General features: G+C 51.0%; 1 protein-coding gene across 3 annotated transcripts in view; it reads left to right on the forward strand.

Annotated features, from left to right (window-relative positions):
* TOM1L2 (target of myb1 like 2 membrane trafficking protein) overlaps nucleotides 1–26,957 on the forward strand; it is a 122,300-nt gene that overhangs the window by 80,218 nt on the left and 15,125 nt on the right. For all 3 annotated transcript variants that reach the window (XM_081162923.1, XM_081162924.1, XM_081162925.1), the window contains exons 5-12: nucleotides 9,755–9,889; nucleotides 11,221–11,379; nucleotides 14,298–14,414; nucleotides 20,677–20,810; nucleotides 22,837–22,885; nucleotides 23,286–23,409; nucleotides 25,460–25,568; nucleotides 26,634–26,709. In XM_081162923.1, the coding sequence (XP_081019049.1) occupies nucleotides 9,755–9,889; nucleotides 11,221–11,379; nucleotides 14,298–14,414; nucleotides 20,677–20,810; nucleotides 22,837–22,885; nucleotides 23,286–23,409; nucleotides 25,460–25,568; nucleotides 26,634–26,709 (903 nt within the window). The remainder of the gene's footprint in view (nucleotides 1–9,754; nucleotides 9,890–11,220; nucleotides 11,380–14,297; nucleotides 14,415–20,676; nucleotides 20,811–22,836; nucleotides 22,886–23,285; nucleotides 23,410–25,459; nucleotides 25,569–26,633; nucleotides 26,710–26,957) is intronic.

A 26,957-nucleotide genomic window follows, 5' to 3' on the forward strand; every position in this document is an offset into this window, starting at 1 on the left:
GCATTCATTATAAATGGCTCTGTAACAGATTATCCCAAGATTTAGCAACTTAAAACAATAGATGTTTATTATCTCCTAGTTTCTATGGGTCAGGAATTCAGGAGAAGCTTAGCTAGGGGATTCTGGCTCAAGAGCTCTCAGGAGGTAGCAGTGAAGATGATGACCAGAACTGCCTCATCTGGAGACTCAGTGGTGGCTCACCCACAGGGCTATGGGCAGAAATCCTCAGTACCTTGCTGACTGTTGGTAGGAGGCCTGAGTTTCTTGCCATGTGGACCTCTTGAGTGTTCTTGTGACATGGCAGCTGGTTTTCCCTAGAGCAAGTGATCCGAGAGAAAATGATGGAGAAGCTGTCGTGCCTGACAGGACTGGGTCTCAGAAGTCACACAGCATCTTCTTGTTCAGTCTGTTTGTTAGAAGGGAGTCATCAGGACCAGCCTCAAAAGTCAGGGAATTAAGCTGTGCCTCTTAAAGAGAGGAGGGTGTCTTAAAACCATCACACAGAGAGTAGAGGGTAATGAAGAATGCGTGGGGCCGGGAGATAAGACCAGAAAGACGGTCAGGGCTAATGGGCCACATATATGCTGAGGACTTTATGCTTTATCCTGTAGGCACTGGGGAGCCATTGAATGTTTCTGAGCTGGCTGTACACAGTCAGATCTGGATTTTAGACAGAGCACCCTGGTGACAGGGTGAAAGGCACATACGTCAAAAAGCACATCCAATGTGGGGTGATTAGTGCTATAGTAATAGTACAGGAAAGATAAGAGCCTGCAGGAGCCAAGAGGAAAGGAGTACCAACCTAGGGGGTGCGAGTACGGCTAAGAAGTCAGGGGACAGTGTGACTAGGGGATGGGCTTTGGAGATGGTGGTGGCACCTGAAAAAAGAGAGGAGCCTGAACCAAGGAGTCTACTGGCTCTGTCCTTTTTACCTGCACCCTGTGCCTGAAAATCTCCCCGCACTTGGGGCAGGTAACTCCTCCCCGTCGTCCAGACAGGCCTCAGAGGACTCCGCTGTCAGGTTTGTAGCACGCTGTCTCCCATCACCCTTTTCTATGGTCTTCAGGCCCTTCTGTGCCACCTTTTCCAACCTCTCTCACTCAGCTCCCTGCAGGCCCAGGGACGCTGTATCCCAGGGTCTCGAGCAGTTGGCTCGGTTGAGCAGGTGTTCAGCCTTCCTTCCTTCCTTCCTTCCTTCCTTCCTTCCTTCCTTCCTTCCTTCCTTCCTTCCTTCCTTCCTTCCTTCCTTCCTTCTTTCCCTCCCTCTTTCCCTCCCTCCCTCCCTCCTTCCCTCCCTCCCTCCTTCATTTCTTCCTTCTTTCTAATAAAATATCACTGAGGATATTTTTTCCATTGATTTTTAGAGAGAGTGGAAGGGAGATGGGGAGAGAGAGAAACATGAACGTGAGAGACACATTGATCAGTTTCCTCCCACATGTGCCCCAATTGGAGCCAGGGATCGAACCTACAGCCCAGGTACGTGCCCTTGACCAGGAATTGACCAAATGGCCATCCAATGCTTGAGCCGATGCTCTCACCACGGAGCCACACTGGCCAGGGCCATCGTTTTTTTTTAATGAATGAATGAATGTAGTTTGCTAAAGCTCTAAGGAAGGTAGGAGTGTGGGTGACAGAGCCCTATCACGTGTCCTTATGTGTCCCTACCCCTTCATTCTACCCACCAGATATCTCTCTCTCTCTCTCTCTCTCTCTCTCTCTCTCTCACACACACACACACACACACACACACACACACACACAAATAGAGGCTCAAATCATTTCACCCCTTACCCTCCTCACCCCCACCTATGCCCCCCAAAACCCTTTCATTCTGGGATGTTCCCAGCACACTCCCTTGCCTCAGCACCCCCAGTATTTGATATCAGGAAAGTGAATAGTGACTTTTGCTTTAAAAAGATGGGGCATCCCAGCCTAAACTGTGCAAGCCCACAGTGGCCACAGGTGAGGTCCCTCTGGAGTCAGACCTAGAAGGAGTACTTCCTGCAACTAGGCCCAGTGGGTTGTCAGCTGCGCCCTGGCAAGTACGGCCGTGACAAGGGTAATGATCCACGCTTCCTCTGTTTACTGTGTTGGGATTCCCTGTTGAGGGCACACCTGCACTGTCTGTGGACCCTGGCTCTCCCTGGAGACACCAGGCCAACACACCCTGTCCTGCCCCCCAAAACTTTCCCATCAGAGTCAGCACCTCCTCCCAGCACTGCTTCTTTCTACTGTCTAACCTCAGCAGGTATTTTAACTTCTTTGGGCTAATACCTCCTTATGTGTAAAATCTGGGCCGGCATTCCTGCCTTTCCACGCCAGCCCTGACTGAGCCTGAGGGACCAGCCCAGAGCAGCACGGTGGCCCACGCCCAGGTTCCGAGGACGCCCCCTGCTAGCGTGGCAGCAGCACGGGCCCCTGCCACCAGGGACGGAGCTGCACCTGAGGCCCCAGCAGCATGCGGAGCTGCTGGATGGCTTGGCTTCTGCAATGGGGTGGGCAGAAGGATAAAAAAGATCAGCCTTTTCTTTTACTTTTTACTGAATTATATATATAGGAAATCACATATTTAAAAAGCATATACAACTTGATACATTTTTACAAACTGAACATACCCGTCACCATCCCCTAGGCTATGAAGTGGAATATGATGCACCCCAAAGCCCCACCCCGGGATGACCCCTACCTGACTTCTCACAACAGCAGTGGGGCATTCCTGTTCCTGAGCTCCACCTGTGCAGACTCCACCAGTGTCTGTTGTGTCCGTGTGTCTGGCCGTGCTGCATGTGCAGGCCTCGCCTCGTCCCAGGTGACCGGGGGCCTTCCGTTCCCACTGCGCCCAGCACTGCGCCATGATGCCTGCTGGGAGTGCGCCGTGGTGTTTGATCCCTCCCACTGCTGTGGGCACTTGGTGTTTCCAGGGGCTGTTGTGAAAGATGCTGCTATGAGCGTCTAGCGCATGTTTTTGGTGAACATACGTATTCATTTTTGTTGGGTATCTATTAAGTTGAATAGGTAAAACTGCCATCTTTGTTGTTCGAAATGGCGGGATATTAGCAATTTCATGTGATTCAACCTAACAGCTTGGCGTGCCCTTGCTGGGTGTAGGGAATGCCGCGCTCCGGCGTTGTGGCGCCACCAGCAGTCTCGTGTTCTCCTCTCCAGCACGAGTTCCTGTGGGCTTCACATCCTTCCCAGGGGGCAGTCTTCCTCATTACAGCTCGGGTGATGAGTATGCGGAGGTGCTCCTGTCAACCATTTTTAACCCCTCTAAAAAGAAGATGATTTTATTTACATGTTGAATATAAATAAAGCCCCCCAAAGAGTCCGGTAATTCCCCCTGGGAGAGCAAGTGCTGCTCCCACTGTGAGACAAGAATGGGGTAGGGGTGACAGACCGGGCTCTCTTGCCAGCCTGAGTGGCAGCAGGCCACCATGTAAACACAGTAGATGGAAGAGCGGTTCAGCTGAATGTGCGTGCGGAGCTGTGACAGACTGTCCGTCAGCACAGTTCTTGGTGCCCCTCTGAGCCCAGCTGTTGGGAAGTGGAGCTGGACCAGTGCCTGGTGTGAATGCTCAGTGGACCCTCCCGCTGTGGGAGTTTGCCCTTTCAGGAGGAAGCCGATCTCCCTGGGAGCATGGGAAGAAAGATGTTGAGGGCAGAGCACCCTTATGAGCAGCTTGCCGACTCTGTCACTCCCAGCCTTTGAACTTCCTGCAACTTTGAGCTTTCACCTACTCATGATCCCATGGCTGGCCTTTTTTGGCTGCATTCCTTTCTGTTTCACATTAAGTCCTATTTGTTGAGAAGACAAGAAAGATACTCCCACTCTGTGCCATCCCTCAGCCTTCCTGTGATATTGTTTTCAGAAACAGCAATGCTATCATCCTGGTAGAGTAGCCTCATTGTGGGCATGCCTCTCCTGCTTTTCTCCCCCTGCCCCCACCTTGCTTCAGCAATAGAGTCTGCAAATATAGTGGAATCTTGGTTCTCAAACTTAATTTGTTCTGGAAGGCTGTTCAAGAAGCAATTTGTTCAAAAATGGAATCATTTTTCCCATTAGAAATACTGTAAATTGAATTGACCTGTTCCAGACCCCCAAATGATTCCGTTTTAACCTTTCTTATATACAGTACATGTCTAATGTACTGTTTAATCTATAAACCCTTTAAAAACGAAAAAGACATGAAATGTGAATGAAAATTTAACAAAAAGGAAATTAAACATACAGTTAAAAATGAAAATTTTACGTACACCCTAGAGCTTACCTTTAATGCTGAGAGCTCTTGATGACAATATGGAGAGGAGGGGAGGAGGGATGGGGTTCTTTCGTCTCTTTGCTCCACTAGAACTTGCTTCTGGCTGCCTGGGCCTCTGCCTCACTAAAAACCTATCCCATGGTGTTTGTTTTCCCTGCGTTTTAACACTTGCCTGAAGTGAAACTGTATTGTCATTGAACAAGTTTATAGCACATTTGCTGCTTCTTTGTCAGGGTGATACAGTTATTTCTCAAAAAAACTTTGCATTCCTCCCCATTTCCCAAGCACTCCCTTGATCAGTGAAGCAGGAGCATCCTCCCTGCCCCTCTCCTCTGAGGAGAGCTCCTCTGCTGCCGTCTGCTGCTGCGCCCTCTGCAGGCCCTGGAGTTCCTCGGTGGTCAGCTCAGTGCTGTGGTCCCCCACCAACCCCTCCACACAGTCACCATCCACCTCCAAGCCCAGGGACTTTCCCAGGGACACAACATCCTCCAGAGAAGACACAGGGTCATCCTCAGAGCCTTCAAAGTCTCTTTCAGCAACAGGATCAGGCCACAGTTTCTTCCAGGCTGATTGCATGGTCCTGAAAGACACTTCCCCCCATGCTCTGTCTATGAGCCTCAAGGAAGTGAGGATATTAAGATGTTCCTTCCAGAACCCCCTGAGGATTAAAGTAATTTTAGAGGTCACTTCAAAACATCTGTGAAACAGTGCTTTGTGTAGAGTTCCTTAAAGTTAGGAATGACCTGCTGGTCCATGGGCTGGATGAGAGGAGTGGTGTTAGGTGGCAGGAACCTCACAGGGATGGAGCTGTGCTCCTCCACCCCTAGAGGAGGGGCGGGAGCCTTGCCCATGATAAGAAGTGCCCTGAGTGGCAATTGCTTTTCCCAGAGGTATTTCTTCACACTCGGGGTAAACACTTCATGGATCCACTCAGTAAAAACCTGCCAGGTTATCCGAACTTTGCTGTTAGCCTCCACATCACAATCAACTTGTTTTCATGACATTGTTTTTCTGGAAACGTGGGTTTTCAGAATGGTAGACCAGTAGAGGCTGCAACCTAAAGCCCCCACTCACATCCCCACGCAGCAGTAACGCCAGCCCGTCCCTCATTGGCTCATGTCCCGGCACTGACTTTTCCTGTGTGATGTAGGTCCCCTTTGGCATTTTCCTCCAGAAGAGGTCTCATCACATTGAACATTTGTTGGGGAACAAATCCCTCAGCCTCTTCATATTCTTGAAATTCTGTCACAAAATTACCAGCGGCTACTTTGTTAGAACTGACAGCCTCCCCACGCCTCACTACACTATGAATGCCACTTCTTTTCTTAAATTTATCCAACCATCCCCTACTAGCCTTAAATGGACCACTTTGAGCACTCCTCCCAGGGGTGTCTCTCAGGAGGTCAGCATGCGGCATCTTCTCTTTTTCACACATCACTGCCTCCAAAATGCTGTCACCAGCTAACTGCTTTTCGTTTATCCAAACCAGCAACAGTTTTCCCACCTCTTCAGTTGCCTTGATCCTTGTTTCGTGAGCACTGTCACGCCCTTAGCAACATCAGCATGTTGATGCCTCTTTATGTTTTAAAATCGTCCTAATCGTCGATTTCACCACGGCGTACTCCGTGGCGTATGATCAAACACCAAACACCTCTATCATACTTTGCAGTTATTTCTTTTTTAAGCTCTATTGTTGTTCTCACAACTTTCCTTTTCACTTCCTTATCACTAACCTTGTTAGGACCCATGGTGACTTACTGGACATATTTAATAATAATCGGCAAAAAACACGAAGATATTCACAGCACAATTTCCTGAGATGTTAACAAGACGAGGTTTAGCAGTAAACTGATTCATACTCAAGAATTCTCTTGTTTGTCACCTCAGAGGCATGTGACTGATCAGATAGATATCAATCAGCATGAAAGGGTTGTTGGATGGAGAACCGAAGTTTTGTTCAACAACCACAACATTTTTTTCCATGAACAACTTGGTTGAGAACTAAATTGTTCAAGATGGGAGACGTTCAAGAACCAAAATTTGACTGTACTCTCTTTGCACTGAATGTTTTCTTTCCACTGATGAAAGTGAGCTGATGAGGGTGGGGTGGAGGAAGGAGGAGCTGGAGGCGTTGTGTTCTTGGAAGGTGTCAGAGAACCGGTGGCCAGGACTTGGGCTGGATTTCTGTGTGGACAGGCAGCTCTCCAAGGACCCTGCCACTGGGAACAGAAGTTTGGTTCAGGGGCAGAAGCAGAAGATAGGAGAGTTAGAAGCTTCCTATTGTCCAAAGAACAGAACCTATAGTTTAAATCAGTAATTGTTTATTGATCTGAAATTTGATGGTTTAAAACTTTGTCAAAACTTGAGGAATACAGAAATGAATAGGATATGGCTCTTGTTTGTATGAAGTTTTAGCCTGAAGTTTGGCATATAATCCAAAGGAACAAAGGAGACAAAAGCATAAATTTCTTTTTTCCCCTCATTAGACCTTCCTCTGGTCTTTCACTGTAGGCACACAGGCAGGAAAAGGAAGAACTACAAAGAGCCGTGAGGTGGCCACTCGGTCGTTAACCAGCCAGGGACCCTTGGAGGGTGCCAACACTGCTGTGTCGCTGTGCTTTCTCATAGGGCAGCCTGCCTGCACAACCTCTGTGGTTCCCTGGCTTTAGTTTGGGGACCCAGAGCAAACCAGACTTCCTGAGGTTTTCCACCCGCCCAGGACAGATTCTCCATTCTCTGGGTGGCTGTCTAGAGGGGCTCCTGCTTTATCACTGTCACCTCAATCTGTTGACAGCCTAAGCGGCCACCTCCCTCTGTTCCCTGAAGGAGGACAATAAGGATACTTAGTAACCGTGAGGATGGAATTCAGTCTAACTTAACATGTGAGGACCAACTGCCTTCTCCACAGGGGCAAGACTCAGTGTGTGCCTTCAAAGGCATGACCTAGTGGGGAACGACACAGGAGCACAGGTATTTGGGCATTGTCCCAGCAAGAAGCTAGAGGCCACAGAGCATCTCTGGATTTCTCCCACTTTTGTGTTTCCACAGGTGGCCGTTCCTTTAAAGGAGCCCTGCCTGCCCCATTCCCCTGCTGACATCCACATCTTGTTCAGTAGAGAAGGCTGTTGCTAGCAGCCACCTCACCTAAACTGCTCAGGGTCCCTGCAGGGTTGCGGTGGCAGCAGGTGGGAAGGGTGAGGATTAGCCAAGACTGCTTGGTTGCAAACAGCAAGTGCCAACTCCAGCTTGCCTAGGCAAAGAGGAAAATTTGTCACAAAAAGGCAAGGCTGCCTAGAACCCTGGGGTATGATGAGGCCTGGGGAATGGACAGACGGGATCATAAAAACCCTCCAGATCTTCACTTGTATGTCTCACCTCTCAGCACACCAGCCGCACCTCGCGCACACAGGTCAGGGCTCACATGCTGCCCCAGGGCCTACACCCACAGAGGACAGTTCACCTCCCAGAGAGCAGCTCAGCAATCCCCAGGCCCAAGGCCAAACTCCTGGGAGGAGGAGCAGCTGATTGGCCAACTTGGGATGTCTTTCCCCTCCCTTCTTGGTACCATGGAAGGGGGCCTGTTGACTCGCTGTTTGGGCAGATGCCCCAAGAGTTATCGACTGACTGGAGAGGAGTGATGGTTCTTTAATCTCCATCCTTCTCGTCTCATATTTAGCTGGGATGGAGAGCAAGGTAAGTTAAAAGGGGCTCCCTGAGCCGTTAGTCCTCCCATAGAAATAGAGGCCTAAAGCAGCACCAGGAAAAACTGCCATGCTGCCTTCTCCCCAGCCTCCACAGTAGGCTGTGAAACCAGCCTTAGGCACTCAAGTTGAGGCCCTAAACTCAGATGCTAGTGCATTAGAAGCTAGAGGCACAAGACTCTGCTGGAGTTTGAATCAGGTGGCTGAGGCCAAAGCAGCTGGTGAAGATGAGGCTCAGGGGCACTCCCCAGGGGCAGACCTTCGCTATTGCTGCTCCCCAGCACATGTTCCAGACAGGCGTCGGCAGGCACCTTCAGCCCTGCTCAGAGAGAAGTGTCCGCCAATCCAAGAGGGGTGGTCCTGATGCAGGGGTTAAACCCCTGAGTGTGCAAATTAAATAAGTCGATCAAGGAAGCCAGGCTGACAGCATGTTTGTATTAAGTGAGATGCGTCACTTGTAATTAACAAGACTTTTTGAAAGCTGACCTTTTAACTTCAAGTGGGTCTGCTGGTTAGAGTTTCTGTGGCTTCCTCAGGATTGGTTGGAACACACTACTGGAGCCAGGAAGGCAGTTAAATGCTGGAAACAGCAGCAGAACTAGCAACAGAACCCTGTGCCCCAGAGGCTGTGCCTTCCTTTGGGGGTTTATAAAATGCTAGGTGACTCTGAAGAGCTGGGCCCCATTTGGGGGGAGCTGTATGGGCATATTTTATTATTATTATTATTATTATTATTATTATTATTGTATTCTGTAACTTCCAAAGAACAGAACTGTGTTTTGTTTTGTTTTAATTTTTAAGAGTTTCATGAATCGGTATTAAGTGGCAATCTGTTTAAATATGTGTTCTTCCTTCTCTGTGTTGTGTTTTCATGTAAGGGAAACTAGTGCTCATGCTTTCCTGTGGATTTTTTTTTTTTTTTTCATATATCTTTATTGATTTCAGAGAGAGGAAAGGAGAGGGAGAGAGAGAGAAACATCAGTGATGAGAGAGTCATTGATTAAGCCCACAACCGGGGCATGTGCCCTGACCGGGAATCGAACCCTGATCGCCTGGATCCTAGGTCAACGCTCAACCGCTGAGCCACGCCCGGCCGGGCAACCTGTGGATTTTTCAATGTGGGCACATGTGCGTGATAATGGGCAGCATGGGGCTCCCCCGCCCCATCCCCAGTTGTCTCACCTGTCAGAGGATGGGCTGGGCGAGGCAGTCTCCGCTTCAGGCTTCTCTCATCTGCTGAGGAAACCTAGAGAGAGTTAGCCTTTTTTCAGCCACACACCACTCACTTTCTCCTTTCTGCTCAATTTTTCTATGGTGCTGCCTCACGGATGAGAGCGCTGCGGAGCAGAGTGCAGGTCGATGAGCATGGTCTCAGCCCTCAGTGCTCCTGGCCCGCGGCAGCCTGGCCGCCTGGCTGTAGCCTCTTCACACCCTTCAGCTAAATAGCACCAGGAATGGATTTCCTTGCAATTAAGGAAATGTCTGCATTTTAGGATGCACCATGAAGCTTGGGTGTTATTTCTCTGTCTCTTCTCCAAGGAAATACTATGTATGCTGGATTAAGTTTTGTGTTTTTGTTCATGCTCAACAGCACCATAAAAAAACCAAGATTTTGCCACCTGCTTTGTAGCTGCGCTGGCAAGAGGAGAGGAGCAGAATAGGTTTGGCCAGGGCAGTTTGCATTTGGGTGCAGGAGAGCATTGGCCACTGAGAGAGCAGCTGGGCCGCTTTGGGTTTCAGGCACTGTGACAGCCCTTGGAAAGACCTTCCTAACAGGCCTGCTTTCTCCCCCAGGCATGGGCGGATGCCTTCCGGAGCAGCCCTGACCTCACCGGCGTCGTGCATATATATGAGGAGCTAAAGAGGAAAGGGGTTGAGTTTCCTATGGCAGATTTGGACGCTCTGTCTCCAATACACACACCACAACGGGTAAGCTTCCAGCTGGCATTTTCTAGAAAGACCTATTGCAGAACACACGAGCCACTGCCACCGCCCGCTGCTGCTCTGTTGGATTATTCAGTTTGTCATCACGCTTTCCTGAAGCTCGAGGGCATTGCTCTTCAATAACAAGGGAGTGCAGAGTGAGACAGCTGGCTGCCTGGTGATTAAGTGGCTGCAGCGTCTCCCCAGTTTTCTTCCTGACTGTGGAAGAACACGATAGAGGGATCATTCCAGATGTTCTCATGGAAATAGCTGCTTGGGGAAGCTGTTCTGTGAGGGTCATTAGCACCTGCTTTTCAGAGGCCTCAGGAATCTGGTGTGGGGCCAGCACCCACCTTGAGAGCACCAGAGCACCTTGGTGTCAGCAATACAGAGTGTGCACCACTGAACAGGGGGCAGAGAGCAGCTTTTGGCTTCTCCATCTGTACAAGTTAATCAGATGGCTCTAAATGGATCCATTGTCAAATGGACCTAAAATTTATTATGAGCTATGAGCATTCAGCATCAGCCTAGACACCCTTGGGATGCAAAGCCCATGGAAGACCCACTTAGAGGCCTCCCGCTGAAGCTCTTACAACATGGGGCAGCTCTTTTTTCAGAGTTAAAAGCATGCAGGCGAAGCAATTCATCCTTCCCCAGGGCAGTCAGTGCGCACCTCTGCGCTGGGAATCAGTGCCAGGGTCTGGTACAGGCACCTGTCTCAGAACACTCTGCCTTATTGGCCTCTTAGCCCATCTCTGAGATGGGGCAAGGACAGCATGCCCTTGCAGGTCTGCCGTGGGAACAAGGTTCATGTCCAAGAGGTTATCAGAGATGCCCAAAGGGAAAGCACAAAGAACTGTACTTTTTAAAATGGTGTTTTCCTTTGATCCCTCCAAACCACTATGCTTTGTGGCGTGCACATAACCTGTTTTATTCTTCTAACAATGACACAGAGCTATGTTGCTGTTCCTGTAATTACGAAGACCATTCAGTAAATTGCATAATTACTATTTATATTAGTCTACTTGTTAAAGCCAAAACGTAATCTTCTGGTACCAAATAAGGATCCCTAGGTGGTCCTAATAATGGAACCGCAAGTAGAGCTCTCAGAGGGCTCTCGCTGCCGCTTGTTGAAGGTAAGTGGCAGGAGGAGCCCTTGGGAGCCCCCATCTCAGATGGAAACACTGGGATCAAGGGACCTTCTTGAGCTGTGATAGTTAGGCCCCCACCTCCTCGCAGGTGCTGTGGTGGGAAGTACTGCCCTGGGTGGGGTAGGTGCCAGGTCCAGCTGCACAGGCAGCCCAAGTGAACAGAGGACTTTGTTGTTGCTGTGCCAGAGTGTTCCTGAGGTGGATCCAGCTGCCACCACGCCCAGGTCCCAGTTGCAGCAGAGGACAAGTGTCGGCTCCTATTCTTCGCCACCTCCTGCTCCCTTCTCCACTCCACAGGCCCCGGCTCTGAATGTGACTGGCCCCATCACAGCCAGCTCAGAACAGGTACTTGCATACTTCTAGGACATAGGCAAGCCAGCCAGCTGTCCCCGTTTACCCTTCCAGGAGATGAACACAGAGACCACCTAGACCAGGCATGGTGCTGGGGGTTAGTGACACACAGAGGGAAGGGCCCAGCCCCTCTCCCGAGGATTCATAGTCGAGTGGGGGAGACAGGTACAAAGACAGTGAGGATGGTAGTCACGCTGTGGTGGGAGCTGTACCCAAGTGCTCCAGGGCACAGCGGGCCTGGTTTGGACTATTGGTGCAGGTGCAAAGTGACAGTGGGGGGGACACTGGCAGACGGTGAGGCCAAAGCATAGGAATGGAGTGGAATTGTGAGCAGCCTGTATGTCATGCAGAGTTTAGATTTGTCCTGTGGAAAGAGTTGGCTGTCAGAGGCAGTGACCCAGCCAGCACGCACCTGCCTGTGAAGGCCTTTAGGAAGTGCTCTTCCTCCTTCACCCCAAGCACTGCCTGCCTCCCTGAAAGATTTCCTGAGAAGTTAAGAGCTTCTTAACCCCAAACTGTTTTTTCAGGTGAGATGTGGAGACTGGTCTTTAGGTGACTCTCTAGAATTTCCATTAGTTAAAATTTGAGAATTGGTCAGACTTGAACCCATCCAATGTTTATATTTTTTAAATCTTCATTTAATATCTGTGACAATGTCATTATTATGGAACCTCATTTAAAAAGAGGGTCAGGCCCGGCCGGGCGTGGCTCAGCGGTTGAGCGTCAACCTAGGATCCAGGCGATTGGGGTTCGATTCCCAGTCAGGGCACATGCCCAGTTGAGGGCTTGATCAATGACTCCGTCATCATCGATGCTTCTATCTCTTTCCCTCTCCTTTCCTCTCTCTTAAATCAATAAAGATATGTTTAAAAAAAAAAAAAAGAGGGTTAGACAACTCAGTCTGCTCAGCGGAAATGTTGTCCAGGGCCCTCATGTCTCAGCTGTGCTGGCTCCCAGGAGGGAGTGTGACGGGAAGAAGAAGCTGTGAGCTAGGAGGCGGACAGGCCTGGGCTTCAGCTCGTCACTTAGCCTCAGTCTCCTGTCCATGGAATGGGGCAGTAATCCTTCCCTCTTACCCTACGGGGCAATCACGGGCCTGAGGGGCCATTGAAGGCTATACCTACCCAAGTTCTGTGTGCACTGCTGAGGAGAGATCATTGACACTCACAGCTCAAACGTGGCATTTACATTAACTGCGGCCTCACCTTGCTGAACTCTGCCCTTTTTCATTACCTATGATGACCAGGACCTGGCCTCAAAAGGGGAGCCCTGGGAAAGAAGGTCTCTGGCTCCAGGCTCTGCCTCCATGGGCAGAACTGTAGCCCCCTTCTTCTCAGAGGGAAGGCAAACATGTTTGAAGTTGAATGGCCCCTGAGGCCTTTTGCTGACCCGTAGTCAGTGTGCGGGAACTGGGGAGGAGCCCTCCCAGCAGCCAGAACAGTCAAGAGGGGTTTTGAATGGATGAGAGGGCATGAGAATTGCCTGGGGGACGGGGAATGAAAGCAGAGACCCATAGGAGACCAGCCTGGCCTAGAGGACCCCAGGGCTTCAGAGCCCACATGGTTCCTGTCGCAGTCTTGGGCCTCCCTGGCCAGAAACCTCTTGTCAACCAAGACATGGGCCGTCTACCCCTCAGGCAGAGCCAGAGGCAGAAGGGAGCCTGTCAGGACCTTGCCTGTCACCCTGGCTGACCATTCCTCCCATCTGTCCACCCAGTAAACATTCATCGAGGGCTCCTGTCCCTGTCCCTGTGCTGAGGTACAGACCTCAGTGCAGCAGAGGCCCTATCCCCAGGGTCTGGGCACAGGACAGGGAGGGGCCTGCAGGAAAAGGTGGGGGAGGGTCAGAGAAGGCTTCTCCAGGCACAGGGGTCAAGTGCAGTTAAAAGTGATAGCAGAGCCCGGCTGGGCGTGGCTCAGCAGTTGAGCGTCAGCCTAGGATCCAGGCGGTCAGGGTTCGATTCAGTCAGGGCACATGCCCGGGTTGCCGGCTCGATCCCTGGTCGGGGGCGTGCAGGAGGCAGCCAATCAATGACTCTCTCATCATTGATGTTTCTATCTCTCCCTCTCCCTTCCTCTCTCTGAAATCAATAAAGATTTTTTTTTATTTAAAAAAAGGAGTGATAACTGTCTGCACATTCTAGCAGTATTGGTATGTGTATGCTGACACTGTGGGCATTTTCACAATAGTTACAGCAACCCTGCAAAATGTGGGTACTATTATTTCCTTTTCACAGGTGAGGAAACAGGCTCAGAGAGCTTAAGGTCCATCCTTATGGTGTTCCTGCTGCAGGAGAGATGCCCAGGCTTTGGGGAGCTCTGTTGGATGAGTGGGTTGGTAGCTTGCAAGGGGTCATATTACCCCTTGGTAGGGAGCTAGGTAAGCAGTGGGCCTCCCCTGTGGTCTTCTCTCAGTCCCTCTCCCTCACTCTTGCCACACCAGAAAAATGCAATTAACACTGGCCAGCCCCTCAGAAGAACATCGTATTTCAAGTATAAACTGCAAGGAGCCAGAACCTGTAACTATTAGGCTCCTCAACAAGGATCCCAGTGCTGAAGGGACCTTGGGGTCATGCACTCCACCTTTCACCCGGGGGAGCAGAGACAGCCTGAGAGGGTAATTCCCTGCTCCACGGCCTGTGTGGGCACGTGGAGACCGCAGACCAGCTCAGTCTATCTGGACCCAGCATGCTTTCTTTACCCAGCGCTGCCTCAGTCATGGGCAAAGTTCCTAGTGGCAAACTTGGGTAACCAGGCACTCTGGGGTAGTCTCTCAGACCAGAGTGAGACTAGGCAGCTTCTGCTGCACTCATTCAGAAGTGTGACCTACTTGTCACACTGAATATGACTGTCACCAGCCAGGTACAGGTGACTCACCTCTACTTCCTGCTTTCCTCTTCCCGGCCCCAACAGATTGCCAGACTGAGGAGCGAACTGGACATTGTCCGAGGGAACACAAAAGTAATGTCTGAGATGTTAACGGAACTGGTCCCCGGGCAGGAGGATTCATCCGATCTGGAGTTGCTGCAGGTGAGGGGGACCTTGTCTTCTGGGGCTCTGGGCCTGGGGACGCAGCAGTAATAGAAGGACCGAGACCTTGTAGGCTCATACCCAGCCTCACACTTCCTAGACATGGTCAGAGGCCAGTACCAGGCTTTCTCCTTTTTATTTTTATTTTCCTTAATAACGTTTTTCCTGACTATAAAATGCCAGATGCAGAATACATACCCCTCTAAAGAACAAGGACATTCAAAGGAGAAAATAGTCATTTTCTTTAATGCCAGCATCCAAAATAACCAGTCGACACTTTGATATATTTTCTTTCAGACGTTTTTCTATGTTTATTTCAAATGTAGTTGAGATGATATGATATTATGTGTATGATCTTGTGTATTGCTTTACTCCCTCAACATCATCAAATGTCGTAAACCTTTGCAATGGGACTTCAGCCTTTCCTGTACATAGGAGCCCTCTAGCCATACCTTACCCCCCAGATATCCCTGAGTCAGGTGAAGCGGAAGCCCCTTTCTTTTTCCAACACTGAGCATTCCCAGGCTGAGGTTGCCCACACTCTGGTTCCTGAGGCTCTGTTGTTCGCTGGCCTCTCCTCCCCTGGACACCTTGCAGATCTGGAAACATGGCAGGAAGGGTCCAGGGGCATGGCTGGCCTGCAGGGAGGCCCTCATACTGGAGCCAGAGATCCTGCCTCAGGCCTGTTTCCCAGGCCAGCCAGGCCCAGAACTAGCAACCAGATCTCCAGCACTGCCATCCCAGGTGCTTCTGACATGTGTAGAAAATGGCAGTGGCACTGCTTTAGTGACCTTCTGAATGGGTGGAGAGAGTATGCTGTAAGCTCCAAAGTGCCAGATCGTTCAGTGGGAGGCAAGATGCTTGAGTAAACAAACCAGGAGCCAGACTGGCCTGGCGAACCAGCGTGCGTGCATCATGACGTGCCTCTGTTGCTATTCTTGCCTGCGCTCAAGTTGTCAGCCTTGACCCCTGAGTGCCACACGTCCCATATGCTGTTGGCACACACCTGCCGCCTGTGAGGGCTCAGTGGGGTGGCCCTGTCCTTCAGGAATGCACACAGCCGTTTCTTGTCGCGCCCCCTCCTCCTTCGAAGCCATCAGCTCCTGGGGGGTGAGCATGGTGGAAGCCTGCTCTGGGCCTAACACAGAGCAAAGCCTAGAGGCACAGAGATGCATGGGCCAAGATCCCTGCTCTGCAGGAGCTCACAGCTTAGTGCAGGGACAGACAGGAGAACAGCTCATCTGCGCAGAACCATGATATCCGGCTGCTCTTGAAGCCAAGATGAGTATCCTCTGCCAGCCTGAACAAGGAGATCTGAGTGGCCCCTCCCTAGTTCCCAGACTTCTTCTGATACCTGCAGCAGACCAGGATTACCTCAGTTGAGCAGGTCCAGCTGTCCACATGTCACACTTCATGGGACCCAGCATCCCATTAATGTGTCACTGGCCTCCATTCCCAGCCTGGGTCAGAGGGTTTTTTCAGGCGTTACCGATGCACTGGAATCTGAGGTCAGTCTGGAGGCAGTACAGAAGCTGAGAGGGCTTCTTAAACAGCTCTGTGCTGTGTCAGCATCAGAATTCCTGCTGACAAGTGGTTTGCAGTGGACAGAACTGAGCTCTTGGCAGCGGGGGGAAGCTGAGCAAAGCCAGCCTGCTTCCAGACAGCCCAAGCAGACCAGGCAGCAGGATTATTCTGTGTGTGTGTGTGTGTGTTCTAAAACAAGCCCATCAGCCAAGACAAACAGAACCTAATCTCCTGGCATCAGCTCACAGTTTTCAAAAATAGGTTGCTTCCTATGACGTTTTCCCTCCCTCTGTTTTGTTCCAACTCTAAGCCTACCAGCCTCACTGCTATCTTATAAATCGAACAGAGAAAGAATGGTTCTGGGTACCAGGGGGAGGCTGTCCTTTCAGCATGGAAGCTTCAGGAGTCGAGCAGCTCTGTGTGAACAGACACAGCTGCCCCGGCTGTGGGCCTCACTCTTCGTCATTCCTGACATCTTTCCTCTCTTCCTCCCCCATCTATCAGAAGCCAGCCTGGCAGGGGCTCCCAAGAGTCAGGGTCAGACCAAACAGTGGGCCTTCCACGTGGGAAAATGCAGTCTGCTTAGAAAGTGCCAGGATCAGAATGTGCCCTGAGAACCCCTCAGTCGAGTTGGAGGGCAGCCAGATTGCTTAGAGTAGAAGCTGTTTAGAGCTCACAGTGCTGGCCAGGGCCATGGAAATAAACACTTTCGTCACCAACTCAAATGTTCATGCCAACAAAAACTGCTCCCGTCTCAAGTGTAAATTGCTGGGTAGGAGGTGGAAGAAATGGGAAGAGAGGAAATTGGAGGTGTCTGTCCCGGGATGCACTGGTGTGACAGACCATAATTATGGGTGGGTTATGTCCCTATTCCTTCCTTTGAGTCACAGGCCCTTTCACATGCAGCCTCGCCGCAGGCCTGCAGAGTGGCAGAGCAGCTTTCTGGGGTGCTATGTGCCTGAGGACTCGGGTGGTTACCTGTGGTCACCCTGCACCCCTGCGTTGTCAGCCTGGCTGGAGCTCCCGGAAACATAAGGCAGGACACCCTGAGGGCACACAGCAGCTCCTCAGTGTGTGGAGCTGTTTGCTCTGAGTCTGGAGAGACCTAGGCAGCTCATCCGGGTCCACACCTGTGCTCAAACTCCCTAGACAGCAGTTTGCCTGCCTCCTTCCCAGCACCCTCAACAACGGGCTCTTCAGGCCAGCCAGGGAAGCGCTGTTTCCCGAGCACATGTCGGTTAGGCTTCGGGAAGCAGCGTAGCAGGGCAGGAAGAGCGAGGGCTCAGGAGTCACTGGATTAGCATCTGGGTTCAACCGCTGACCAATGATGAGCTGGGTGATTCTTGGCGAGTCCCCGGTCCCTAGAAGCTTGGTGTAATCCCTGTCACCAGAGAAGGATTGGAAGTCATCTGTTTATAGTGCCAGCTCAGGGCCAGACACAGGCACGCCACTCACGGGCTGGAGCTCAAGCCTGTCTCCCTGAGACTGCTCCCCTGGTCTATCTTCTTTAACAACAGTAGGAAACACATTCCTCTTTCACATGGTGGGTCCTAAATACTTGAAGACTGCCCTGGCCCAGTCTCTGTGTGCTACAGATGTGGCTATTGGCAGCCCACCTTGCAGATGACCAGGCAGTTATCAGCAGGACACAGACATTAAAAATTGAGAGCTTCCATCAACTGGAAATCCTCCTCTGCCTCTTTCTCATGTTTCTGTTAAGCCATATCTTCCCCATCCTGTTTGTGGGCACTTGAGTATGGGCCTAAAAGGTGAGGTTTTGCATCTGTGTCTGCGAAAGTTCATGCCCTTAACTGCAGCCGTGAGTCCAACTTTTTGGACACTAATGATCCTGATGCTGTCATTCAGTACCGTCTGTCTTTTTCAAATTGGCTTCGTGAACTTTGTCTTCAAGTAATAATAACTTTTAATTAATTGAGTGGTGCTAAAAGTGGACATTCCTACATGGCCACCCATCAGGTAACGAAGGAGCCTTCTTCCATGCTGTTTCTTCAGGTAGGAGAGGGCAGGCATGTCCCCCCGTGCTTCTTTCTTCTTGCATGTCATTGCAACAAAAGACTGGGTGGCCAGGACCATCTTCTCTGGAGAAATCTAGTTTATTCTACATGTTTAGTTTCATTATTTACCCTTCTCTTCCACAGAGGATTTCTCCCTTCCCTCTCCTTTGCAGCTCTAGGAAGCAGGTCTGGGCTTTATTCCATGCTCCTTAGGGCTTGGAGAAGGTTTGGAGGGCACCCTAACAATGAGCAAAAGGTGGCTTTGTGAAGTGGGGCTGCAAGTGCCCTTGAAGAAAAGAGAAAGGCATTGGGAGTAATTAGAGAAGAGAGGATATATTAATAAGATATTCTGATAGGTGAAGGGCTTTTGCACAAAGAGCAGTAACTTGCTGTTCTCCCTCGGTTTTAAAAACCAGCCACAGAAGGAGGCCAAAGCCGAGACTGTCCACGTTTCAGAAGTCCCTGCCCCAGCGGTCGCAGTGGGAAAGGCTGTCTGGCCAAGCCGCAGCTCTCTGTGTCTAAAGACCAGGGTCTGCTCTGTCTGGAGGCCTGTAGGTGGAGGGAGGCAGAGGAAGGTCTCCCAACTGTGCCTGCCATGGTCTGGCTGTGGATGACCCCACTTGAGGCCATGGGGGTTCCTAGCTGGTGTTTGTGGTGGCAAAAATCTTAACATTCTAGTCCTCCTCTTGCCTTCGATCTCTTTGGTTCTTTTCTTCCTGTTTAATTTTATTTTAAGACAGTGACAAAAGGTTGAATCATGGAGATGGTAAAACTTTCTCTCTGCAGAGACCTCTCTGGAGATCCCTGACTCAGAAGCCCCAGGCCGGACTCTCTGGGTGCTCCTCTGGGACCGGAGTATGGGTGGCTCTCTGTCTGTGGGGTCAGGGTGTTTCCCTATCACCCCAGCAGAAGGCAGAGGGGGAGATGCTACAAGTGCAGGGCTGGAGCAGGATGACCTCACTGCACTCCATGTCCTTGGGTCTCATTCTTCCTCCAGTGTTAGAGCTAGCAGAGGTCTCAGAAGTCATCTACCATTTTCCAAACACTTCTGTAAAGGATTGGAACTCTTTTCTCTACAAATAAAATTTTACAGAGAACTGAATATTTAAAATAGATAAAAGCAGAGCTGCCTTGGCTGCCATAGGGTGGGGTGCCCCAAACCCCATGCTGTGAAGGCACCTCAGTGGCCTTCTGCAGAGGGTCACCATTTCTCCAACCCCCTGGTTATACCCAGGGAGAAGCAAGCCCATAGAGTGCTGGAGGCCTTGGAGAGCTAATGCGGATGACGGGGTGAGGACAGTGATGGGAAACTGGTGGTCTGGGCAGAACAAGGGGTCAGAGCACTTTAGATCAAGGTTCTCCTCCTTCCCCTCCAGCCCAGCCTGGTGCTGACCTCCCCTCCTCCGCATCTCTGCTGCTGTTGGGATTGACGACCTACCTGGGCTGACGGCCTGGTAGGGAGAGAGGGGTTATGAGTATCCAGTGATTTGCTTGAAGCCCTCCTCTTTCCAGGGATGATCCTGCCTTCTCCAAAACCTAGAATGGTAGTCTTAGGAGAACCAAGAATGAGAATCTGTTCATAGAAAACCCCAGAAGGTCCAGACACCAGACTTGCTGCTGTCCCTGTTGACCAAGAGAGACTGACAGCAACATTCTGGCTGTGCAGAGGGCTAGCAGCGGGGTAGAACCAAGTCACAGGGCCATGTTTTCATAACCAGCTAGACAGGGCCCAAGGACCCAGCAAGCCAGAGCATCTCCAAATGAAGCTCTTCTTTAGGGTGAGCACCAGACTCTTTTATACCCAGCTGCCTAAATCTAGTACCTTCTGTCTTAAAAAATACAGCTGTACTGGGGTGATTCTGGGCTGACCCCCATGGTCCAGGCTTCTTTCCTCAGCTTCCCCTGATCTCATGCCCCCCCCCCCCCCCCCCCGGGGCTGAGCAGCCCTGGAAGAGTGGCCACAGAAACAGTGTCCAGGCCTGTGTCTGGCTGGCCAGTCTACTTACTCTGTGATGAGCTGGTCTTTTGAGGTCCCAACCTTGCTCTTACCTGCCGGATCAAGCCTTGGACACTCATCACCCTTCGCAGTGAATACCTAATGGAGTCATAAAATATACTCATGCTGTTGCTGGAAGTGTAAATAAACCGATCTCATCTTTTTGAAGGGTCTTTTACTATTACCAATAAATTTTCTAAATGACCATGCCCTTTCAACCAGAAATTCCACACCTGGGAATTTGCCCCGTGGAGGTGCTGGCACAGTGCATGAGCATGTATGCACACAAATGTTTGTTGCTGCATTAATTGGGTTGCCCAAAAAAAGAGAGACCACAACCTAAATGCCCCAAAATAGAAGAGTGGTGCGGTACATTATCATATACACGAAGGGATGAGACCTTGTGAAGTGTCTAGAATATTCTGTTGAAGAGAAAAAGCCAGCTGCAGAGAATCATATCTTATACTTATTTGTACAAACATGTAGTTATGTACACACAACAGTACACAGGTATGGACATGTGTCTATCTGCTGAAAAGAATGGGTTTCCTCTGGAGTATGCGGAGGCAGTGAGGGAGGGCCTTCTACTTTGCATCCTACGTGCATCTGGTGTTATGGACAAGAACATACTCCTTTTGTGACTTTAAGAAGCAGTACACATTTTCCCAAAGGAACTAGAATGTGGCAAAAGGCACAGCCAGCAGGCTAGCCAGGTGTGTGTCCCCAGGAGCTGAACAGGACTTGCCGGGCCATGCAGCAGCGTGTCGTGGAGCTCATCTCCCGCGTGTGCAATGAGGAGATCACGGAGGAGCTGCTACACGTCAACGACGCCCTCAACAATGTCTTCCTCAGATACGAGAGGTGGGAGCAGGCACCTTCTTTTCCCCTTAGAAAGATTATTGTCATACAGAGGGATTTCTTTCATAGACCAAAGGGAGAGGGATTAGATTTGGAAAGTACTCATCAGAGATGCTAATTTGTCCCCAGATGGCAGGGAAAATGCCTCCTGTTCTCCTGGGCTCTGCCTTTGTAAGCCTCAGGCTGCTCGCCTTCCTCACCATCCCAGCCCCAGGAGGGAAGGGCTGGGGCACCCGGAGGCCCTCGAGCTTCTGCACCTGCTGCTTTGAAGATCCTTTGAATTTGAAAAGGATTAAAGGGAAAAAATGTCTACTAAGGAAAAAGACTTTTCTCTTTCCCATCTTTGAAAAGAGGAGATTTTTTCCCTTCCTTTGCAAATGTGAGTGTGTCCCGCGTTCAGCAGGAGGCAGGGTGTGAGTGCCGGGATGCTGCCACGCAGGGGACGGCATTCATTCCAGTTCTTCTGCCGCCAGATCGTTTGGGGGTTTGAGGTAACAGACTTGCAGATTCTTTTCCCTTTCTAGAGCCTTCCCTCCGAAACAGTGCAGAGCGTTTTGTTAAGGAGCAGTTTTCAATAGGAGATAGAAGGCAAGCAGTTGCCTTCACACTGGTGGGTACACCTCAGGCTTTCCTGAGTGACCTTTCTGAACTTCCTGAGCTCCCCAATGTCAGCCCCAGAAGGTACCTTGACCAGGCCAACCTTCTTCTGAGTTGAAGCCCCTAGTCCCCTAGAGCCTGGGGTCCTGGCCCCTCACTGACTCGTGGCATGACGGCCTGGCACCGTGAAGTTCAGTGTGATAGGGATTTGCACTGGGATCTTAGAGGGAGATTTTGCTGCGGTTGTCACAACCCTGGGATTTGTCTCTGCTTCAACTGAGGCAGTAGGGAAGGGTGGCCCTGTGACCACCTGACAGGTGAAGAAACCTCTGCAGAAAGAATGTGAGGCCACCAGGGATGTGTCAGTTGGAGAACAGGAGCAAATCTGAAGCGCCTTGACTCCCAGCCCAAGACCTCTTGGTCTTGCTTTGTAGTCCTGACTTTTAAATGGGCCTGCCTTTTAACCTGTTACACCCATTCCAGCCCCTTATAGAGCAGAATGACAGGAGCTAGTGTGGGCACTTTGACCTGAGCCTGCCGGTCCCAGGGCCACCACAACTCAGTCAGAGCCTGAGGCCATTAGCCCTGAGTGCCATGCTGACAGACAACATGGGAGAGGAAGCTTTCCAGATGGACTTGCCCTCTTCATAGGCCATGATTTGGAAAGCGAGTCTTTCTTAAAGCAACAGCAGCACACATGTCCTAACCAGATTGTTCCCTGTGGAGGTCCCTGCTCACCAGGCGCTGACCCCAGCAGGCAGGGGGAGACCCCGTGAAGTCTGATTTCTCCAGGGTCCAGCTGGAGGAAGTCTCCGAGCTACCTCTTTGCCCTTGACATTTGGGAACTTTTCAATGTCACGGCAGCCCCTCACACCCCTCACAATTGCTCTTCTGTTTCCCACCTAGGTAAGAGAGATGAGGGTTTCTGCAGCTGCTCTAAGCCAGGTCCCATCCTCGGCCAGTGTGCAGCCAACAGGCTGGATGTGGAGATGACCGGCAGCCCCTCTCAAGGGGTTTCACTAGCCAGAGGCCTGGGCCTGTCTCCTCCTCTAGGTGCCTGCCCTCTGTGAAATAGGGCTTTTTGCCTGGCTTTGCCCCCAGGTAGAATGGATGGTCTATCCTGTCCCTCCAGTGACAAGAGGAGCACCTGGGCCCAGGATATGAGGGGATGACTGGAGGTGCCAACCCACACCCTCCTCCCTCACCTCAGGGTGCCCATGGGTGAAGCCAGGAGGCTGACCCTCCTCAGGGGAGCCCCACACAGAGGAAGGTGTGGTGAAATGTATGTGTGGTCCACTCTCCTAGCCCCTAAAATGGGCTTGGTTGGTTTCCTTTCCTGGAATCTCGGTCCCCAGACTCTCTTCACAGGGCCAGTGAGCATCACAGTGCCCTACGAACCCCTTTCTTCACTCTGCTCTCCTTCCCCCATTAGGTTCGAGCGATACAGGTCAGGCCGATCGGTTCCAAATGCCAGTAATGGAGTAAGTATTCCTTCAGAATTCTCTCATCTCTGAAGACTGGAAGAGCTGCCTCAGTTTGTTCTTACCTGTTTTTTAAGCTGGGGTTAAACTATTTGGTTAACTGAACAGCAAGCTCTGGTTGATGGGACACTGAGGAAGAGCCAGCAGGCACATCCCTGGCAGAGGGTGGCAAAGAAACCCATCCTGTCCCTGGGGACTATCTCTGCCCTGCATCCTTTAAGGGGGTCAGTGGATAGGGGCTCACTAATGGGCAGGCCCCACAGTGGACCCTGATATCAGCATGAGGGAAACTGCCTTGCTCCTGTATTGGTGCAGCGTTGAGACCTGCACTGTGCCAGCTGGCTTTGATCTTGGAGACTGGCACAGGGTTCAGAGCTCACTGCCATATCCTGCTCTACAGGTGCTGAATGAAGTGACTGAAGACAACTTAATAGACCTGGGGCCAGGCTCTCCAGCCGTGGTGAGCCCAATGGTGGGGAGCACGGCACCCCCATCTTCCCTCTCATCCCAGCTTGCTGGCTTGGGTGAGTATCCCCTGGGGGTGTGAAGGACCTCCTTCGCAGGCCACTTCCTGGCTGTGAGTCTGGGCTGAGGCCAACCTTCTCTCTCTTTGTTAGAAGGCCTGAAGAGAGCCTTTTGGGTAGTCCATGGAAAAGTGTATTCCTGAGTCCTGGCCAATTGTACCACCTTCAGTTCATAATTTCTTTCCCTAAACTTAAAAGTGGGCGCTTTTTTTAGGTGTTGTTTTTCTTAATTTAAAATATGTCTTTTTTTTTTTAAATATATCTTTATTGATTTCAGAGAGCAGAAGGAAGAGGGAGAGATAGAAACATCAATGATGAGAGAGTCATTGATCAACTGCCTCTTGCATGCCCCCCACTAGGGATCGAGCCTGCAACCCAGGCATGTGCCCTGACTGGGGATCGAACCGCAATCTTCTGGATCCTAGGTTGATGCTCAACTGCTGAGCTGTGCTGGCTGGGCCCTAAACTTATAGTTTTAACATACGTTGGAAAGCAGGGGTTGGGGGAGTTCCAAGGAATGGGAAGTTGTTTGCTTTTGAAAGAAAGGTGGGCCTGTGTTTGATCTGGAATATTCCTTATGGTTGAAGCGATTTCCTTCTCAATATCAACTAGGTAGGTCAAGGATGGCAAAGAGGTTTCAGCTCACTGGCTGCTTGGAACACAGGTCTAGGGGGATGCTGAAGCCACTTCAGGGCTTGGAAGATGAGTCTGTGATTGATTGGTGATGTCTGCCACTGGCTTGGAAATAGGAAGAGATGGCACTGACATATTTGCTCTCTTAGAACTAACATCAGCTAAAGTATTCTATTGTCTGCAGCCTGAAATGAGAAACACCACTTTTCCACTTCATTCAGTTTAAAAGTGTGAGTGAATAGGACTGTAGTGCTACAAATGCACAGTATGATGCCAGTTTATCAAAATTATAGTATTGAAATAATAAACATGGGCCTCTCAAAATTTGTTTCTTTAAATTGATTTTAGAGAGAGAGGAAGGGAGAGGTAGAGACATGGAGGCATCAGTGAGAGAGAGCCATCCATTAGCTGCCTCCTGCACGCCCCCTACTGGGGATTGAGCCCTCAACCCAGGCATGTGCTCTGACGGGGAATCAAACCAGCAGCCTTCTGGTGCATGGGGTCGATGCTCAACCAACTGAGCCACCTCAGCCAGGCTCAAAATTCTCTCTTCTACCCTGCTTTTCTGTTTTCTTATTTCTTAATATTTATCCTTATAACTTCATTTTATTTCAATTGAGCTTTTATTTCTGGCTTTTCAGTATCTCATATTTGTAGCCCCTGTTCCTCTTTCAGAACAGGTTTCTCCCCCTTCAGCCCACCAGCATATGGCCGTCAACACCTTTGCCTGGCATTTGAGGCTTTTCACCAACTATCCCCCACCTGCCTTTCCAGCCTTGTCTCCCATTCCTCTCCCCACAAGCACTGTTCACTGCGCACACCCTGACTTCCAGGCCTGTGCTTTTGTACCTGCCTGTCTTTCACCCCTTCTCCCCAGGGAGAGTCCCACTTGTTCTTAAGACCCATTGTTGTGTCAATGTTGAGCCTTTCCCGATGTCCCAAGCTAAGTACTGCTGTCTGTCTGCCTCCCATCCACTCTGCACTCCTTGATACCAAAGACCACATCAGATGCAGTTTGGTCTGCTCAGGATCTAGTTCTGAATGTGGTGGGTACCTGCAAAATATTTGTCAAAAAACTAAATGGCCCAGGTCCTTAGACATTATGATTGAGTGAGGAGCCCCCAGATAAGGGCTTCATGGGAAATCTGCAGGGGCCCAGGCCCCTCCTCACTGCCAGCGCTCACCCTTCCATTCACGATGACTTTCCCCGCCTTGCGCAGCCTGGGGCCCAGTGGCTGTTCTCCACCTGGACTGCACCTGTGGCTCCTCCTGCGCATGGAGGCCTGGGAGTGCTGAGGAAAGCCTGTGTCCACCCCAGAACTTTAATCTGCTTGCCTGGCACCTTAACTCTGGGCCCTGCCGTTACGTCCATGACCCACATTTTGCTCTCATCCTCCCTTGTTTCTTTGACCCACAGACCTGGGGACAGAGAGTGTCAGCGGCGCCCTCAGCTCACTCCAGCAGTGCGATCCTCGTGGCACATTCGCCCAGACAAGAGGGAACTCCTTGGCTGAGCAGCACAAGGCGTATGTAGGGATCATTTCGGTGGCTCTTGGAAGATATTGGGGGAGGATTGATCCAGGCCTGGTCACGGGCCAACACAAAGAGGCCTTTTATTCACCAGGTCTAGGACTGCCAAGAACTTTGAAATATGGCTGTGAGGCCTTGGCAGTAGACACAGATGTTGAATGCATGCCAGCCCCCCTGCTTGGGGTCGATTGTAGTTGGAGTTCTCCTGTCAGTCGAGAGAGTGTCCTGCTGTTCTCTTTGCTTCTGGTGCTGCTGCTGCAGAAGCCTCACTGTGGGAGGAGCTGGGAGCCAGGAGGGTGCCACCGGCAGGGACTACAGATTCCCAGGCGTGTGGGCAGAGGCTTCCCTGGCAGCAGCTCTGGCCAGGATGAGCCATATGGGATTGGGGGAGTTTATTCCAAAATAGACAATCCCCTGCATCTCAGGGGGGCACCAGAACAGGCTCTGAGCTCTCTGTTCAGCTTGTAGGCAGGTGAGGAACACTTTTCCCAGCCTTTCCCAGGGGCTCAGCATCTTGACGCATTCAGTTTTCTGAGTCCTGTGCTCCAGAATCCACAGGGTGGCTAGAAACCCAAGGCCCCCTGCACCCCCCACCAGCAAAAGTTGCTTTTAAAATGGATGCAGTGAAGGAGGTCAGGGAGCAGAGAAAGACAGCCCTTAGAGTCAGTGACAGGCCCCAATCCCACGCCTTCCTTGTCACATGCCACTGAGGCTGCACCATTATCTCCCCTCCCCTCTGAGCAGTCTCAGGTTACTTCCCATATCCTGTCATCCAGCCTTAGGTATGCCCCATTGTTGTTGCTTAAGAAAGTAACGTTGAGCAGTGTCCCGACACCAGAAGAAGTGAGTGGCCAAGCTAGTCTAGAAGCCAGGCAGCCTCCTTTCTTCGGTGGCAGTCAGACTAGCAGTGAGCCCTGGCCTCTGCCCAGTTGCCAAGGCTGTGGGAAACGTTCCTCCATGTACATGTGAGGGAGGTGCCATGGGTAGAGAGTGTCTACAGTCACCACACCACCCCTGAGACTCCTGGGGGCACTAACTCCGCTTGTGCTGCTTGTCTCTAGGGTAACCTGCGAGGATCCCCAGGCTGTCGGAGGACTTGCTTCTGCCCTAGACAGTCGTAAACACATCTCTGAAGTGGTAGGTCTTTAACCCTGTTTTCCTGCCTGAAGTCCTCTGGAGGGAAAGCCAGCTTGTCTGGTAAAGCTGGCTGGGTAACTAAGCAGAAGGTGGCTTGTGTGGAGGGCAGGACATGCTGGGGAAGCCTGGACGAGAGTGCTATATTACCTCATTGAGTCCTTACCACACCCCTTGGGTGATCCCCAGGGCAGCTTTCCCATGACACCCAATAGGAAAGAGGCCCAGAGCGGTGGCCATATGTTCGAGGC

Source organism: Miniopterus schreibersii, assembly GCF_964146895.1.
Source record: "Miniopterus schreibersii genome assembly, chromosome: 16".
Lineage (NCBI taxonomy): Eukaryota > Metazoa > Chordata > Mammalia > Chiroptera > Miniopteridae > Miniopterus > Miniopterus schreibersii.